Source organism: Rhea americana, unplaced genomic scaffold, assembly GCF_003343005.1.
Source record: "Rhea americana isolate MKP2758 unplaced genomic scaffold, rheAme1 scaffold_42, whole genome shotgun sequence".
NCBI classification, from domain to species: Eukaryota; Metazoa; Chordata; class Aves; order Rheiformes; family Rheidae; genus Rhea; species Rhea americana.
Genome location: NW_028186557.1, coordinates 5,175,953 through 5,193,346, shown reverse-complemented (window position 1 = coordinate 5,193,346; position 17,394 = coordinate 5,175,953). Strand labels below are relative to the sequence as shown.

At 52.4% G+C, this 17,394-nt stretch overlaps 1 protein-coding gene across 3 annotated transcripts in view; it reads left to right on the top strand.

Annotated features, from left to right (window-relative positions):
- The window catches only part of SAMD4A (sterile alpha motif domain containing 4A), a 112,000-nt gene that overhangs the window by 90,491 nt on the left and 4,115 nt on the right, over positions 1-17,394 (top strand). For all 3 annotated transcript variants that reach the window (XM_085315113.1, XM_085315114.1, XM_085315112.1), the window contains 5 exons: positions 5,113-5,222; positions 6,395-6,481; positions 11,474-11,768; positions 14,104-14,189; positions 15,607-15,725. In XM_085315113.1, coding sequence (XP_085171239.1) covers positions 5,113-5,222; positions 6,395-6,481; positions 11,474-11,768; positions 14,104-14,189; positions 15,607-15,725 — 697 coding nt within the window. The remainder of the gene's footprint in view (positions 1-5,112; positions 5,223-6,394; positions 6,482-11,473; positions 11,769-14,103; positions 14,190-15,606; positions 15,726-17,394) is intronic.

Genomic DNA, 17,394 nt, shown 5'->3' with positions numbered 1-17,394 from the left:
ACCCGGGGCTTGATCCTGCGGTCTGTGAAGCCAGCGAGACCCTTTTCACGAGTGAGAGGCGCAGAGGGTCTGTTCAGCATTACGTTGCACCAGGTTTCTGCTGATAGAGCTGAGGAAGAGACCGCAGGGGACTTGGCTGCRCGTGATCACAAGCTGCAGCTCTGGGACCTCTGTGGATAGTTGTTTTCCAGTATCATGCAGTAGACCTCTACCCAGCCTAAGCTGTGTTTTCTGCCAAATCTCTCCCATTGCCTTCCAAGAATAAAAGGCAAATAATACGAAAAAAAAAAAAGGCAGAAAACAGGTATTTTTTGCCCGGGGAGTCTATGAGCAATAATCAATTAAATAAATCCCAYGTATGAAGACAGGCTGCTTGCCAAGTAAACATTGCCTGCACCCAGTGACGCTGCCGCAGCCAAGCGCTTGCAGGTGCAACCCGCTGCGGGGGCTCAGGCCAGGCACTTGGGGTGCTGATGTGGGGGGGGGTCTCGCGCCACGTGCCGCTGCTGCTGTTGCTYAGCTTATTTTAGCCAGCGCTCTCACCGCGAGCACGCGCTCCGCTCGCTCCTTTGGCTTGCGAAGTAGTCATGCCTGTTTTCACATGATAAAACAGCTTTGACAGGACCACTCGGGTCTAGAGGAAAACAGGAGCTAACACACGTCACCAGGCTAGACCCGGCGCGGGCTCCTTACTGCAGCTGCGTAGCTAGGTGGTGGGGGCAGAGCAGGTGGCWGAACCACTTACTGCAAATTGTCTGTGCTGAGGGAATCCTACTCCAGAAGAAATCACCTTCAAACTACTTCCCCTCTCCTGCAAACGGGCATAATTGGCCTGACAGCAGGCTGGCTTGCGTCCGCGGGGAGGGATTAGTCGTCTGCCGGATCCCAGCTCCTGCTGTCGGGGTAGTTCAGTGGCTCTTCTGCAAAGCCCCTTCTGCCTCGCGCCGCCGCGTACGGCACGTCGTAGCTCCAGAGGTTGGAAGGGGTCTTGAGAGAGCCTGTCCCCTGCCCCGAGGGACAGGGCAGCCCAGCCTAGCCCCTCCTGGCGCACAGCCTCCTCTTTTCACCCTTTTCGGGGAAGGGTGCTTCCCTTCCTCGGGCTGTTTGTTGCCGGCCTTCCCCACCCTTCTCTATAGGAAGGTTTACTAGCACCTCACCTTAATTTCTCCTGTTGCTGATTCAGCCAGTTTGCTTTTGTCTTCTTCTCAGGGACTGTGCAAAAACGATGATTCCTTTCCTGTCTACAGCCTCTGGTTTCGTATTTGAAGACCGTTGCGTCTTCTCCCCACAGCTGCATCTTCTTCAGACTGAACCAATCCAGTTTTTCCATTCTTTCTTTGCAGATCATATTTTCTAGACTTTAGCTTGTTCTTGCTCCTCTGCTCTGGGCTTTCTCTAGAAGGTCCATGTCTTTCTGAAGGTAAAGCTAGATTCAGTAGTCCAGCTTCATCAGAACTGAGCAGAGAAGATTGGCTTCCCATATAGACATGCCATATATGCCGTATAGACATGCCATATACACCATATAGACAGGCTGCTGTTAAAACACAGCAATAGGTGGCTCATTATTTGCAAATGACCCAGTGCCGCTGGTTCTATGATCTGTTGTGTCCCCAGATCTCTTCTGCAGAAGGTACTGCCTGTTCCCTGTCCTTTGTTTGTGTAGTTTATTGTTCCTACATAAATACGCAACTTTGTGCATTTTCATTGAATTGTGTCTTATTTTATGTAGACCATTTTCTCCGTTTGCCAAGATCATTCTGAATTCCAGTCGTGTCTTCCCAAGCGCCTGCAGGATCTTACTGCTTGGCATCATCTGCACCTCTAATAAACTTGCTCTCTTTTCCATCCTCCAGGGTACTAATGAAAATAGTGGGTAAAATCAGACCCAGGGTAGACCCTGATGGAACATCGCTTAACAAATTGTTCCCATTTTGCGGTTCGTCTCCCCTACCGTTACCATCATCGTTCAGGAAGCTTTTGTGTGTCACAGAACATCAAAGCCTCATAGCTCTGTAGCTGGGGGCATGGTGGGGAGGGGACAGCGTATTTCTCTTCTTCAGCCACTGTCTATCTAGCTGCATGTGTTTCCTCCTTCGTTGCCCGTCCCAGTGCTTCAATATAGAGTCGTTCAACCCTAGAAAGTGCTCAGGTGATACAGCATACAGCAGTAAAGAAATTCCCTGCTCCAAAATGRTGATGAAGAGGAATGAGTTTAGAGAACAGAATTTCTTTCTTTTCCCCTCCCCGTTTYTGGAAAGCAGCTCTGTTCAATCAGCAGGACAGCCAGGGCACCCCGGAGGGACGTGCCACCCCTGACCTGCCCTTGCAGTGCCTGGTGGTACTGCTGGATTCCCGGTAGTGTCCTCAAGTCTCCGAGCCTGGAATGGGCTGTGAACAAACCTGCCCTGTCACYCAGAGATGCTGCTGTGGGTCCTCATTTCACGCTGATTCTGCGCTGAAGGAAAGGCGCCCTTTGGCTTTTTCCTGCCCTGTTGTTTCTCAGCTTGTTGCAAACACTGCAGTGGGGTGAGACCCGCCGTTTGCAAGAGTTACAACTTCCAGGTCCACCTGCTCTCTCTGATGAGTTGCAGCTTTTCTCGGTTCAGTGGCAGAGGCAGATACCCTGCCCTTGTTTAGAGGACCCTGCAGAGACCCCCCGGCCTCCTGCGGGCAGAGCCCTTCCCAGCGCCCAGCTCGGTGCACATCTGGAGAAGGGTTCGGGTCGAGCTGTGGGCGTTYCTGCTGCGAGTACGGCTGTTGCTTAGCAGCGGGTTCGAAACGGGCTGGGATGTGACATGCCATAAGGACATTTCTGAAGGCATCCCACGTATATATTGGCTGCAGGGTGAATTGTTTTCCTCCAGGCCCCCTGAATTTCTGTGCCAGCATATCTGTATGCTGGCAAAACTCGGGCTTTTAACACGTATAAGAGACAATACACACGAACAGCATGGAAGTCCTCATTTTGCAGCTAACATTAGACACAGTATTTCTGACAATCATGCCATGATTTAGCAATTAGGTCCTAGTAACTGGTGATTAAAGAGTAGCTCCATATGCGTACTGAGTAGCTCGTTGCTCTGTAGGGAGCGTTAGRAGGTAATGACTGCATCCTGCAGGTTGACTTTCCAAGGACCGTGAAATCACCTTAAAAAAAGTGATTCTTCTCCTTTCCTTATGGAAGGAGAAGAGAGCCCTGCTGTTGCTGGGCAGCAAGGTGACTGCCTCTCCCCTAGCTGTCTCAAAGGATTGCCGTTTCCACCGAGAAGGGGGGGGGCTTTGGCCCTTTGTAGCTCCCAGAAGTAAGAGGCTGYCTTGGAAGACGTAATGCAAAGGGAGAGGAGGGCTACTCCTGTGCCCTGACCATCTGCAAAGCCAGAGGGTTGGTCAGGCCYGGGGATTTGGGGCTGGCTTTTTTGCAGGGCTTATTGCGTGTGTGAGGTCCCACCTCTCTTCAGAAAGCGTCTGTGTGGACTCCCTCTGGACACAAACATGCACCAAAGACAGACGTTCCTGGGGGACAGAAGATCAGGCGCTCCTTTGAGGGTGGCATCACTAAAATGGCRTATTTTTGTTAAAATGAAGTTGAGATTTGGACATACCAGTCCTTGCCTCTCCACCGGTACTGGAAACAGAAGGCTTTCTGTTGGTTGCTGTCTATTATTTTTAAGATTCCCAAAACAGCAGTTTGTGGGATTGTTGCACATCAGGATGTACAAAGAGGAAAAAGTGCTCTAGGCACAGGACCAAATTCTTCRTGTACCACAGCTTGGCATAGGAGCACATTTCTCTGAGAGGTCCAGGAAACAGCTGCCAGTGTAGGAATCACCCAAAGGTCCATCCAGCCCTGCCTCCTCCAGTGGCAGAGTAGATGTTCATTAGGGAAGAGAGGTGAGACAGCTCTGCCTTGTATCTGTGTGGGCTTTCTGAACCAGGGACTGCATCCAGACTGGAGGATGTCCCAGCCAGCAGTAAACCTGTCCTCCTTGAATTGTCTCATCCCTTTCCAAAGCAAAGTACTGTTGTGGCTTCATCCTTTGCAGCTGGGGTGCTGAGCGGCCTAGGAAACTCTGACGTTGGTTATGGTAGCAAGGATTTCTGGATGCAGTCATGAAGGTTATTCTCCTAGCTGTTGGGCATAGAATTGCTCTAAGATGTAGCTGAAAGGGTRGACAATTTTTAGTACTCCTATTTCCTAGGACTCCTGCACCCACCTCCACCTGATCTCTCCGTTTGAGGTGCAGATTTTAAYGCTCTTTGGGGCTGAAACACTGTTTTTTGCTTGTACTGCACCTAGCTGAGATGGGCTCCTAGAAGTTTCTCTGATCAGGAAGGAGACAAGGACTAATGGCCCCAAATCCTGCCAAGCCAAGAGGAACCATGGAGCTGGCTGGAGGGTGGTAGCCTGTATCCCACCCCGTTCTCCCCCTGCACCCCAGCCCCGGGAGATCACCCCTTCATGTGRAGCTTCCCATATTGCAGAGGAAGGATCCCCGTCCCAGATCCTGTGGTTCCCTGTCCTGTGGAACCACACTGATGTTAGGAGAACAACGGTACATAAGGAGCATCCTTCCAGCTAGGGCCCAGTCATTAGTTTCTGCTGTTTCCACTTTSCAGAGAAAAAGGGCGATTAAAAGCTTGCCGGGGCTGTGGCAGTTTGCAGACGTAAAGCTGATTCTCCGTGGGGCATCACCAGCTTGCACTGTCTACAAGCTGGTGGTGGTGTCAGGGTGACCGACCCGGTTTTCAAACTGGTGTTGAGCCACTTCAGAGTAAACCTCAGTAGTCGTGCTGTGTCGTGCACATAAATAAGGCTGCTGCGCGTGGCGTGCGCTCCCCGCTCCGTGCTCTTAGCCACCTTCCTTTTCTCCTGCTCTACACGGGTGTTTTCCTTATGCCCAGCTGTACTCTAAGCCTAGGACAACTCTCAAAGTAGTTTTATTACAGCCTTAAAGTGCAGTCGGTGTCTGAAGCGGCGGTGGGATAGCGGATGGCACGAGGAAGCCAGGGCCTAATAAACTCCCCGTGCTGCTGGCGATCTTATCGGGCGTCGTTAAACAGTACCATAAAATAAAAGGGAGTTCTTGTCTCTTTGCCTTTGTGCTGCAGATGTTCCAGCCTGGCTGAAGAGTCTCCGTCTGCACAAGTATGCGGCTCTCTTTTCCCAGATGACATACGAGGAAATGATGGCGCTCACCGAATGCCAGCTCGAGGCACAAGTATGTCTGAAGTCGGTCGTAAAGCAATTAGCCGYGTTTCCTCCTCTGCTGCTGTCGTCACCCCTAGGAGCGCGCTGTTTGTTCAGTTGGTAGAGGAGGTGCCTTAAAAACCTCCTTTTATAGCTTCAGGTGGAACGCCTTTTGCTTGCAGAGGATTGAAAACAAACAGGAAAAGGAAAATTGAGTCTAGGGAGAGTGGAAAAAACACATTTTGCCTGAATGAGACCTTGTCCCGGACTTCTTACTGAGGGAGCCGGGGTTGAAGTTCCCAGGCTCTCCAGAGCCACGGGGCGCTGCTCTGGGGGTTTTGTCTGGCTGGGATTCGGTTTAGGATTTTCAGGGGCGCAGTATTCAGTATCCAGCTCCCTTTAACGCCAGCGGGACTTTGGTAGCTGCTTTACTTGCCAACTTCTGAAAATTTCCCCTGTATTAGATTTACCCCTGCGTTATCCTTGAGATAAAGAGGTCCGGTCAGCACCTTGGCTTTCACTGCTTATTTACATCWGCTGGTAGTTTCCTCTGAGGTGTGATCCCAAAGTACCCGATTGCCYGGATGCCTAGGAGCAGCCTGGCTTTGGGAGGGGAGGCTCGCGGGCTGCCTGCCTGCAGCGTTTATCTCGCTGCTCAGCTGTTTTCTCAATTACCGTTGAGCTTTTCATTTCTTCTGTCCCTCCTGGTATTCAGAGGCTGAATAGCTAAGTCAGCCTTAAAAACTGAATGGGGCTCTCTTCAGAGGTCTTGGTTTCCTCCATCTCCAACAAAGTCGCTCCAGGCCCCTGTGCTGAGTCTGGTGGGTTTGTACCAGGGCAGAGCCGTGCTGCAGAGAGTTTATGTTTGAGACTTGCCACTGAAAAATGCAGGTGCTGGCTCACCAGGTCTTCTCAGATATAAAATCCCATGCCAGACTTTAAAACAGTTCCCCTAGGCGAGTAAGAAGACGCTTTCCCCTTGTGAGCGCTTCTAAAGAGAGCTGCTCCAAGGGAGGGACAGATTGGCAGGAGATCTGTACCTCAGCAATGTTTCCAAGTGATTTTCTGTGTCCTCCGCTAATCCTTGCATKCAGAAGTTTGATTAATTTACAGCAGCCCTTTTCATTGAGGAGAGAAAGGGTTTTTGATTCTTYCCACTGTCCTGTGCAAATGTTAATGCCAGGTTATGTGCTGTTTTTGCAGAACGTTACCAAAGGCGCAAGACACAAAATAGTCATCAGTATCCAAAAGCTAAAAGAGAGACAAAACCTTCTCAAATCTTTAGAACGGGTAAGTCTTCACAACGCTCTTGCGTTTCTTCTTTTTCAATTGCAGTAATAGCCAAGAATTAATCCTGGGGTAAAGCACTCTCATTACACGTGTTCCTAGGTACTTTCTGTTGCTGGCTTGGCCACATCTGAGCGGTGTCTSCAAACAGCTCTGCAGCAGACGCAGTTTTTATTTGGGGCTGTAAGGCCTAATGAGCGAGTGCYAATCCATCTGGCGTACTCACAGAGCTGGGGTGGATGCAACCTGCAGCACTGCGCACAAGCGCTGCTGCAGCCTGGCCAGCTGAGATTGCCAGCCTGCACCCTGCTTTTTCTGCCTCTTCCCATGTTTTTTTTTTGGGGGGTGGGGAGGAAATGGGCAGCAGTGCCTCCAGGGTGCTCCTGGCCCCGGGAAGGGCCAGGGCAGGGAGGGAGCACAACGCTTGGCTTGGGCTGGGCACCAGAAGCGGCCGCTTGCTGCAGCTACCTTTGAAAAGGAAAGCGTGGCTTTGTTTTGAGTCCAGGTTCAATATTGTTTACAAATGCTGACTCCTTAAAATCAAAGTGGTTCGGGGGGGGGGAGAAAAGAAAAGCAAAGCCCCCAAACAGAACACAACCCAGCAACCGTACAGTTTTTCCTGCTTGGGCTCTGGTGCCAGCGTTGGGCTATTTTCACTTTCTGCCTTCCATAGAAAATATCTGAACTTTTAGCTGATGGAGGGCACCCTCCCAGGCATGCCGATGGGAAYGCTCTCCCCCACCGGCAGTGGTGTGGGACCAGCTGTAGCACCTGTGGGCTGGCACGGGTAAAGCAGGAGAGCCCAGATGAGGTTCGGGAGGGCTGACAGCGTGTTAACCGCAGAGCTCGAAGGCCTCGGAGGGATGCTCGAGCGACGGCCCCTCGGCGGGGCTGCGGCAGCTGCCTGCGACCGAGCTCGCAAACTGCGGCATGTGCAAAGCGAGGTGACTTACCTTACCCGTCCTCCGCTGCGGAGGGGCTGYGTCGAACTAGCCCCTGGTCGCGCCTGGCTAAGAGCCGGTCCCCGGACAGTTGTCACGGGTCAGCTCTTGGGCAGCAGCTGGGTAATTTACGGGGACTGGGTGGTGTGCCTGACCCTTGCAAGGGAAATCCAGTCAGTCTTTCTAAGCCATACAGGCTCATAAAACCCATCCCTTCTGCTTATAAGGCTTGATCCTATTTTTGAAGGTATCAGAGGGCGAAGATGCTGCTTGCCCTGCACCCTCTCTGAGCTATTTGTGCTTATTTATGAACGTCAGAGGTTCCTCTCCTAAAACTGATTGACAACAAAATGAACTCCAAACCTTGAAAATGTCAGAACCTCCTGGAGGCAAGCGAGGCAGCACTTCAGCTCTTCTGGATGCAAATTTTCACCCCTGTGCTGAGCTTCCTTTGCCTGACCTGTTGTGGGGGGTGCCTGGATGTGTTGTACTGTCACGGCACTTTAACCCCTGGGAGAACCATACGGTTGCTTGGTTTTCCGTCCCTTCCTGACGCTGTTGTCCCTCTTACGGTATGCCCTCTGGGCACAGCAGTTAACGTAGGCAGTCCCCAAGTCCTGCCCTTACTGTCTTTCCGGCAAGAGAGAGAGGATTTCCTGGCGTGTGCCAAGTCAAAGGCCACTGTGCTTTTGGGGGGCATTTCATGGGCAATTTGTCCCCAGGTAAAAGGCAGGAGACTCAGATCTGTGCCTGAACAGCAGCTTGTCTTCCCAAAGAGAACAAATAGAAATTTCTTGCCCGTTAAAAATAAAAGTTAAAACTCTGAAAATATGGCTGTAAGAGAAGCACCAGCACCGCAGACCTGCTGGGAGCAGCTCATCCAACCTCTCACTATTTGTTATTGCAATATTATATTATATTTAATTGAAGTTTCTTCAAACAGCAACTTGCACAGCCTCCCACTAGGGGCTTTTAAATACTTATGTGGTGTGATGCTATTTATTGGTGCTTTCATTAGCTCACTGCTTTGCTATTTATTTATAATACGGGATTGTACTCAGGATATGGCAGGAGCTAATAAAGCCATATTTACCTCTGTATATTAATAATAACTATTAAATCCAAGGGACAGCCCCCTGGATTGAGCTTTCTTTGTGAATATGTTTTCCAGGCAATTTCACAGCCTCTTCTACTTCTCTGCATAGCTTTTTAAATATGRTATTGATTGACTGTCTCGGTGCAGGAATATAAGCCAAATTCAGCTGACTCAGTGAGCCACGTGCACTGTAAAATAAGAAGAGATAAGTGACAGGATCTGCTTTTGACTACCAGCAGCTCAGCGGAGTGGGTTTGGGCCGTGGGGCTGCGGCCATGTCATGAGAAGACTGTTTGGGGCTCAGAGCTGCCCGTGGGCTGCTTTACTTGGGAGGTTACCTCTCCATTTTTCCAAGCTTTTCATCCAATTTTTCCCCCTGTTTTTGAAGCTAAACAAGAACATGTGTGTGACTTGATGTTTTGGGCAAAGTCTTGCTGCTAAAGATTCCTTCTTTCTTGGAAAGAGCTGCTCCACCCTTCTCCAGCAGTTAGCAAAACAGGAATTATCCCCAAAGTGTGATAACGTCCGACAGATAGACGTTGTGTCACAAGAGAAGTGAATTTAAGATACCCGAGAGCGAGCAGGGGATGCAGGAGGAACTAGGGTGAACGACAGTTTCGTTGCTCAGGCTGGCTTGTGCGCAGCCTGCGCGTCCACTTTGTGTCTCTTCCGTAGATGCAGCCAGAGCTCATCCCCCCAAAGCTGCCTCTTACCGGGTGGTGCCTCACAAGCAGTCTGAGCCAGTCCGTACGGCCTAAGGAGCAGTTCTTGACCGCACTGCCGTAAAATCTAGATGCAGTTCTTTCTCATCGGCTTTTCCCTGAGACAGGAGGGCCAGGTTGGTTTCTAGCCGCAGAGGGAGAAGGGTTGATGTACACTCAAATAATAGGGAACAGGGCTGGGAGATGTACCCAAGGAAGCCCTTTCTCCACCGCTTTCCTCAAAGGCGGAGGATCAGCTCTACCTTAAATGTGCTTGACGGTGATGGAGATTCCTCATCCTTCTCCATTCTAACCAGCCTCCCTCCAACCAAACAAGCCTTCCACRGCCCTTAGATCATTTACAGCCTGGATTTCTCTTCTGCACTCTCCTTTCCAAYGTTTTTCGCGAAGCATGTGAACTGCCAACATCAGGTGCTCAAAAATCATGTCATGGAGCCAAGGACCTGAGGGTTCACACAGTGATGAATATTGAGATCTCTTATTCCTCCTGTGTTCGAACCACTGATGTGTGTTTGGGACAGGCCCTCCAGCTGCGTTCTATGGTCAGCAGAGCTTCAAATCTACTTCTCTTGTTGAAAACKAAAAAAACAAACAACCCMAAAACAGACAAACAAACAAAAACAGTGCAAGTGTTTCAGAGACTCTCAGTTCCTGGTGGTGGGGGTTAGTTCAAAGCAGCAGAGATCATAAATCTCAGAGAAGCTGACAACACCGCTGATAAGAGTGGTTCAGGCAGACCTGGTTCCACCCTGGGGCAAGGGGTGGACCGCATAGATGGCATCTCAAGTCTCTTCTGCCCTGCTTTCTAGTATTGCCACATGTTGTGCTGTGCCTGTGAAGAAATCCTTCCCTGGCTTTTCCCCTCCTCAAATCACTGCTTGCCCCCCACTGACCAATTCTTCTGCTCTGCAGCCCCGGGAACGTGTCACGGTTGTACCRTTTCTCTCTCCCAGGTGGACCTCCCCCAGAATCTCCAAGGTGAAWGTTTTTACTGTAAGAACATAAGTTCGCCTGCAGCATCTTGGTTTCCCTTTCTGTGTCTGATCACMAATGCACCCAGCTCCCTGTGAAAACCCCTTTCACCTCTGCACCTGCTTCTCTCCCTGTCCCAGTAAGGATGGGGCTGTCTCATCTTCATTGCTGCAGGACCCCTGCAGATGGCTTTCCTCCAGTACCTGGCACATGAGCTTCTCCTACCTCTGCTTGCAGCCTTCAACCCAAATGGTCTGCACTCACCTCATCAGACCATTTTCATCCTCAAGCCTCCACCTTTCTCTGCACCATTTCATCTACTCTTTCTTGGTCATCCTCTCAGGGATGCAAAGTCAACCCGTCCCCTCTTGTTCTCAGATGTTTTCTAGCTGGCCAAAAACATGAGACCTTTTCTGGCTTAAGCTTAAATTGCTGTGAAGTGCTTTAAGCCAGTAGGTGTGAACTCTGGGATCCCAATCTTTTGAAGGAGCTGCTGGGTATCGTTAGTCACCTGTTCCCATCTACTATGTTTGCACTTTGACAGAGTGAATTTACGGAGCCCGTTACAGCCAAACCCTTATTTTTCAGCATTGGTGAACATTGTCCACATTCTTGTGTCTCCTTTGCATACCTTGTCTTATCCTGGCATGTCCTGGGGCTCTGTGTTGGTGGTCCCAGGGCATAGCAATATTTTTGCAGGCACTTTTGGACAAAGCAGTTTCGGAGGGCCRGGCTTGAAGACAGTGCTGGAAGCTAGAGACAAGTCCCCATTAGAAAGCACAGTTCTAACTAGAAAGGGCTGAAATGTCATGAGCTGTTGTTATGGGATTGCAGGGGAAGGTGCAAGACCTCGCTGGTTAGGGCTTTGAAATCTCAGTGCATTCATTGACCCCATGAAGTTCCTATCCTTCTGGTGAAAGCTTGGAAGCTCTGAAACCTGGTCTTTGGTCCCACTGGTTTGCAGGGCATGGTTCTCTGGGAATTCAGATCTGAACACACCCATTGAGAGGCAGGTGCAGTGACTGCAGGGGCTTCACRCTTGAGGCTCCAGTTTTCACCACGTGGTCTAGGTAAAAGACTCAGCGAGTTAAACACGATTATTGAGTATGGACTGCAACAGAATCCTGGAGCAGGAATGAGGCAGTTGGCTCCACTGGAGATTTGTTTCTGAGGATCGATGGTGCTGGCCTGATTCATAGCTGATGTTCTGTTGTTACTGCAGAGGTGTCACTACAAATCCTCTTCTGTTGGCTTGAATCTGCAGGACATCCTGGAAGGTGGCAACTTACGTGTCCCACTGCAGGAACTACACCAAATGATCCTCACTCCCATCAAAGCTTACTGTTCCCAAAACTCGAACGCGGATGAGCACAGCCGGGACCCGGACTCGCATCACCCCTCTTCCCTCATCGGCTCAGACAGCCAAGGGTCTGACTGCAAGGACTCTGCTGCAGGGGGGATGCAACAGCACCATTTGCCAGGATGTGAGGGCGAGTCTGGGGGGGCCCCTTTGCCCGAAGGCGATCTGCCTGGACAGTTCACAAGAGTGATGGGGAAAGGTGAGCGGCTGTGACTTTTTATTGGTGTGTTCACTAGGAATAACTGGTTCAGAGCAGGGTGTGTTTGGTGGCAGCACCAGCAGCAGCCTTTCCATGTGCCTCTGCAAGCTACAGTTGTAATGATCGCATTATATTAGGCCCCATCATGCTATGCAAACCCCTCAAGAGGTAAGACCATGCCTGGAGAGATGGGAGGTAGTGGCACACTCATTAGCATCCTCTCTTCTCCTCTATTCAGTGGGCAGCCCTGGAGASATGCTGCAGGCCCACAGATGTGTTCGCAGCATGGGTCCACTGCGGTGCTTGCGGGCTTGTTGTGTGAGTCCAGCTGTTTTGGGTTGCTTCAACGGAGATAACTTAGCCCTCGGTGGCTTGTGCAGAGGGGGTCTGCACGGGCCACCCAAACCCATGAATCCTGGTGACTCATGTGAGCAGAGGACCCACTTGAAGGCCCTTGTTGCATTGTCGCCTATTTGCCCAGGTGGATGCTAGTGTGAACGTGTCCTCGTGTTACAGCTGCTCGGCACTCCTGGGAGCTGCAGCCTTTCTCCAGCGTGCCGCGGAGCCGAGAMAGGGAGTGCGCTGGAAGGCAGGGTTGAAGCAGGACTTCTATATGCTGCTGTTGCACGGCTCTGCTTTGAAGGGCTGGAAGGCAAGGCTAAAGACCTCTAGAAGAGCTACTTGCTTTGAGTGACAGCCAGTATCTCTGTCTGCCTGTCGTCTTTTAGGAGTTGCCAAACTTTCTTGAGGCTTTTGATAGCCCAGTGGTTGGGTTTGAAGGAATTCACCTGCAGAGCAGTTGCTTCTGCGCGTGGGCCTGCCAAAAGGAGGGAGACCTGGGGCTTGGCCTTCCAGTAAGGGAGAACTTGAGAGTGGTCTGAGGCTTTTTCTAATGTTCATCRTAGAGGTAGGCAAGGACCTTTGCTGGCCTCACAGCAGAGGTGCCCAGATGGTTTAGTGCTTCACTGGGTCTGTGGGGCTGGCTGGCTTGGGGAGGGGCAGGCAGCCCCGAACTCGCTCTGCTTGCAGGGAGGAAGCACTGTCGAGTGGGCTGCACGTGAGCCATCCTGAGCACAAATCACATGGATCCGAGGCCCCTTTTAAGCCTCAGTTTAGACACAGGACATCCAAGATGTTCTGCTGCTGTCCCCTGCACGCTGTAGGCTGCTGTTGCAATGTTTTGCATCAGGCTTAAGCYGCTGTCACTGTGTCGTGTGCCCCTCGGGGAGGTAAACGGGAGGAGTGTGGAGGCAGGGGCTACCTTCACATGCCGGGGTGTGTGCTGGAGGTGCTGGCGATTTGGGGCTAGTTTGGGCACGTGCTACCTCTGCAAGGTGGGATCGGAGGTGTAGATGCTTTCTGCACGGCAGGAGATCTCCATGGTGAAGAGAAGAGGGGAGACCCGGAACAGGAGGAAACTTGTCACAAAGCCATGGAGAAACGGCAGTCCTGACTCAATTTTAGACCCTTTCTGCAAAGCGTATATGAAAAGCTGGTTTCAATTTAAAACCGTATGAAAAAGATGTTTTCTATATAAAAGTTTGGTGTAAGATTTCTCACCAGCTACGTGGCTGCGTGCACAGACAAGCGCAGGTTTGTGGCCCCCTTTTAAGCCCTCTGATGAATTCAGCTCTGTCTCCGAGCCCGTGAGAACGGCCGCCGTAAACGCGCGTGCAGCTCAGGTCTCGTCGGAGCGAGCCGCTCTCCCGGGAGACGTTCGGCTGAACGAGAGCCGGCGTCCGCGGGAGCTGCCGGGCCGCGAAGGCGATCCTGCCCGCAAGGGCCGGGAGCTTTCTGCAGCTAACGCCTCTGCTAGGAGAACAGGAGAGAGTCCTTTCTCTCCAGCAGCCCTGGCCTCCTCTCTGGATTCATTTASGCTTGCTTTTATGGCGTTGATTCAAAAAGAGGCTAAAACCCTGCTGTCATCAATAGCTGCAGGAATCCCTTTTCAGCAGGGGCAAATTTTGGCCACCGGAGCAGTAGATCTTAGAGCCGGGTCTTCTGCTGACAGCACCTTCTGCACAGTACAACGGCAAAAGGGGAAGGGGGCGAGATTCTGCGCTCCTGATTCGCTCCTGTCTAATTTTGATGACTYAAATGGCGTTACTCTGGATTTACACCAGCGTAACCGTGAAGCAAATCTGGCCCTAAATATAGAATGGCATGGCAGGAATCGGGGTAGGGTGTTTTTCCTAGACAAGTGACCCATTGATGAAAACATCTCTCAGATAAGTGAAATAGGATGTGCAAGACATTCTTTAAAAACCCCAAAGCCCTGATCTCAGCTCGGTATCCACATTTCTGTTTATTTTTTCTTCTCTTTTTTTTTTTCCAGTATGTACACAACTTTTAGTTTCCAGACCCGATGAAGAGAATATAAGTTCCTATTTACAGCTCATAGACAAATGTCTAATTCATGAGGTGAGTCGTGACAGATCTTATAAAACTGTTGTTCTCATCACTTAGAGACTGTTTCCAAAGTGTCTGTTTATGTAAACATTTGAGTTTCTAACACAAATATTTTTGGGGGTATTAATAGTAATTCTTGACAGAACGGGGCTGGAGCGGGCTCTAAATCCAGCGTGRTGCACAGGAACGCTGCTCGCCCTGGGCTTGCCTAATTGCAAAGACCTGGAGCGGGGAAATTCATGTTGCTCGTGACAGTCTGATCAGCAGCTGGATGAAAGAAGATCCCGGGGCGAACGTGCGTGCGGTTTCTATCAGGCAGACCAAGCGATCGCTTGGCATTCCTAGGCTCTGTTTCGCAGCACACGGTCGGTGATTTTGCAACTTGCKTTTTTGCGCATCTGTTTGTGGTAACTGCTGCCTGGCGGATCTGGATTTGCCGCGTTGCCGTTCGGGGTGGTGGAGTCCCGGCCCGCTCTTGAGACGCCCCAGGCCTCGGGCTCGGTCCTGTCCTCTGGCAGGGAGGCAGAGCCCCGTCTCCCGTGTCCTGCCGCGTTTGTACCGCGCTGGTGGCACCTGGTGCTACAAGCTGCTTCGCGTTGCCCGGCCGTGTGGCCGTGGTCAGGGGAAGCTTGCAAAACGTCTCACCAGAGCTGCAAGCTTTAAGTGCTTCTCGGTTATTTGTTTATTTAAAAAAAATGCTGTCAAAGCACACACACACACAAAAAAAAAACTCATCTTGAGAGGACTGGGAGCAATTTAGTGGCTGCAAACCCCCAAATCCACAGTCTGCCAAGTGGAAGAGGAGGGAGACAGTTCCCAGCCCTTTCCACCCGCAGAAGAAGTTGGTGCCTAGGAAATAAAGCTCCTGGGCCTCCGGCCGTTCGTGCAGAGCCCCGATCTGATTACGGATCTCTCCAGGGGCTGAGCACGTCCTCGCAGGTAACCTTGGACTGAGCTAGAACTGTCGGATACCGGGCGAAAACCCTTCGGCTTTGTCTTGGTTTTGGAGCGGTCGCGGCGGCGGCAGCGCGGAGCTTGCGGGGGTTCTCAGCGTCGCCTCGGCCTCGGCGGCGCAGCCGTCCTCACTCGGCGGCTCTCCGCTCTCYGCCTCCGCCCTGCCGGGTCTCGGGAGGCTCCTGAGATGAGTCAAATTACCCAGGGTGGCAGATGAGGCTTTTCATCTTTTATCATCTTTTCCCTGCCTTTGCTTTCTAGAAGCACAGATGAAAAGAGCAGGAGATAGGGCCGTGGACARGGGCCTCCTTGACGCCTTCGCGGCAGTAAACCCTTGTCTCGGCGAGCGCGGCCGCGCCGGGGCTTTCCCTGCCCRACCTCCTGATTTTCTTCCCGCGCGCACGCGCGTGCATCCTTGCTCGCTTCGTCGAGAAAATACTCACGTCTTCCGTTTTCCTCTTTTTTTTTCGGGCAGGCATTTACGGAGATACAGAAGAAAAGGCTGTTGTCGTGGAAACAGCAGGTGCAGAAACTCTTCCGGTCTTTCCCTCGGAAATCCCTCCTGGAGCTGTCGGGCTATCGGCAGCAGAGGAGGTACGTGTGGTTCCGGCTCGCGGCGGGAGCCACCCTGCAAAATGCGGGCGACTGGCAAAAAAAATCCGCCGTGCAGAGACCTGGGGGCTGCGGCCGGCAAACCCTTGCTCGGGACGTGGCGCGAGCGCCGCGCTTACTCGCCTCCAGGGTCCGGCTGAGTTTCAAACGATCCTGGGAAGCGTTCGGGTTATTGCAAGAGCAGGTATTTTTGGGTCAGTTTAAACGATAGCTTCAGCCGCTGGTCCCGTTCAGCTTCGCCGCCGAGGCTGCAGCTCTGCGCTAGCCGGGCGAGGCGGGGGCACGCGTGCCGCGAGCCCTGCCGCCTCCGGCGCCCGCGGGGACGCGCGGGCTCTTCCAGCCTCCCCCGGCCCCGCGGCTTCGCCCGGCGTCGCCACCGTTTCAACGCAACCCACCAGGCCCAAGATTGCCGAGGCACCCGCTGCAGAGACGCTCGAGGCGCTCGGCCGGCGCGGACGTGTTGCCCGAAGCACGCTGGGCGCGGGGCTGTTCTGCGTTTCTTCCGCTCTCGCGGCTCCTGGGATGCTGCAGGCTGAGAAGGCCACGTGGCCGGGTCTGCCGTGCTCGTAGCGCTCCGAGGATTTAACGGCAAGACCGTTTTTTTGGACGAGGTTTAAAGGAACTTCGCTGCATTTCTGCCTAGTGAATTTATGCTGTTTTGGGAACCCAGAATGTTAATGTCTTCTGAAGCACGTTTGCAATAGCCTGCACAAGCTGCAGARATCAGGGCGAAGGGGAAGGTGAGCTGAAACACGTGCGACGGTGATGAAGTGTGCGAGAAGGGCAGGGTGAAGCAGCACCCCGAAGAGCAGTAGCAGCTGTACGTTTGCAGAACGCTGCTCTGGGTCGCGGCGTTTAAACCCGATAGCGACGGTGCCGTCCTGCTGCCCGGCTCTTCGCGTCTCGCGCACGCTGCGTGGGCAACAACGGCTTTGCACCGTTAGGAGACCTGCTTGTTTTCTAGGATTATCTGCACGTGTGTTTGTTTTTAAACGCGACGTCCTGTTACGTAGCAAGAAYACGCAGCTCCGGAGACGCCTCACTCCAAAGGGAGCAGAAACCCGACCTGCTGGAGACAGCGCCGGGTTTGCAGCGCTGAGATGGGACCAGGTCCAGAGCTGATGCCACCTGCTGCCCGCCGSCCTCCCGTCTCCGCTAACGTCAGGCTTCGGGGCCGAGTTAGGTCGCGTCGTCCTGACGTGCCGAGGACACACGTCTCACGGGCTGYGAGTGCTGCAGCCCGTCCGATCTCCCGCTCTGGATGTCTTCACGTTACGCGAGCGCTTCCCCGGGGCGCGTCTGCAAGGAAGGCGTTAGACACGTCCTGTGCCCTGGAGCTCCGGACGCCGGCAAGCCCGAATTTAGCATTTGTCCCCTGGACGACAGGACACCTGCCCGCAGCTCACCCAAGAGGAGCTTGTCTCCATTCCCCAGCTCCTGCTTGGCTTTTCCTTTTTTTAGGCTCGTTTTCTGAAGAARGGGAGCTTTGCGTGATCACACTGCGTGTGCACGCTCCCGCTCGGCCCCTCCCTCCAGAATTCGCTGAGTTTACTCTGGCCAGCTCATTTGAACCACGTTTGACGGAAGCTGAGAGGTCTCGGGGAGCTCTGCGTGCCTGCAGGCTTGGTGCAGACGAGCCTTCTGGAAGGGC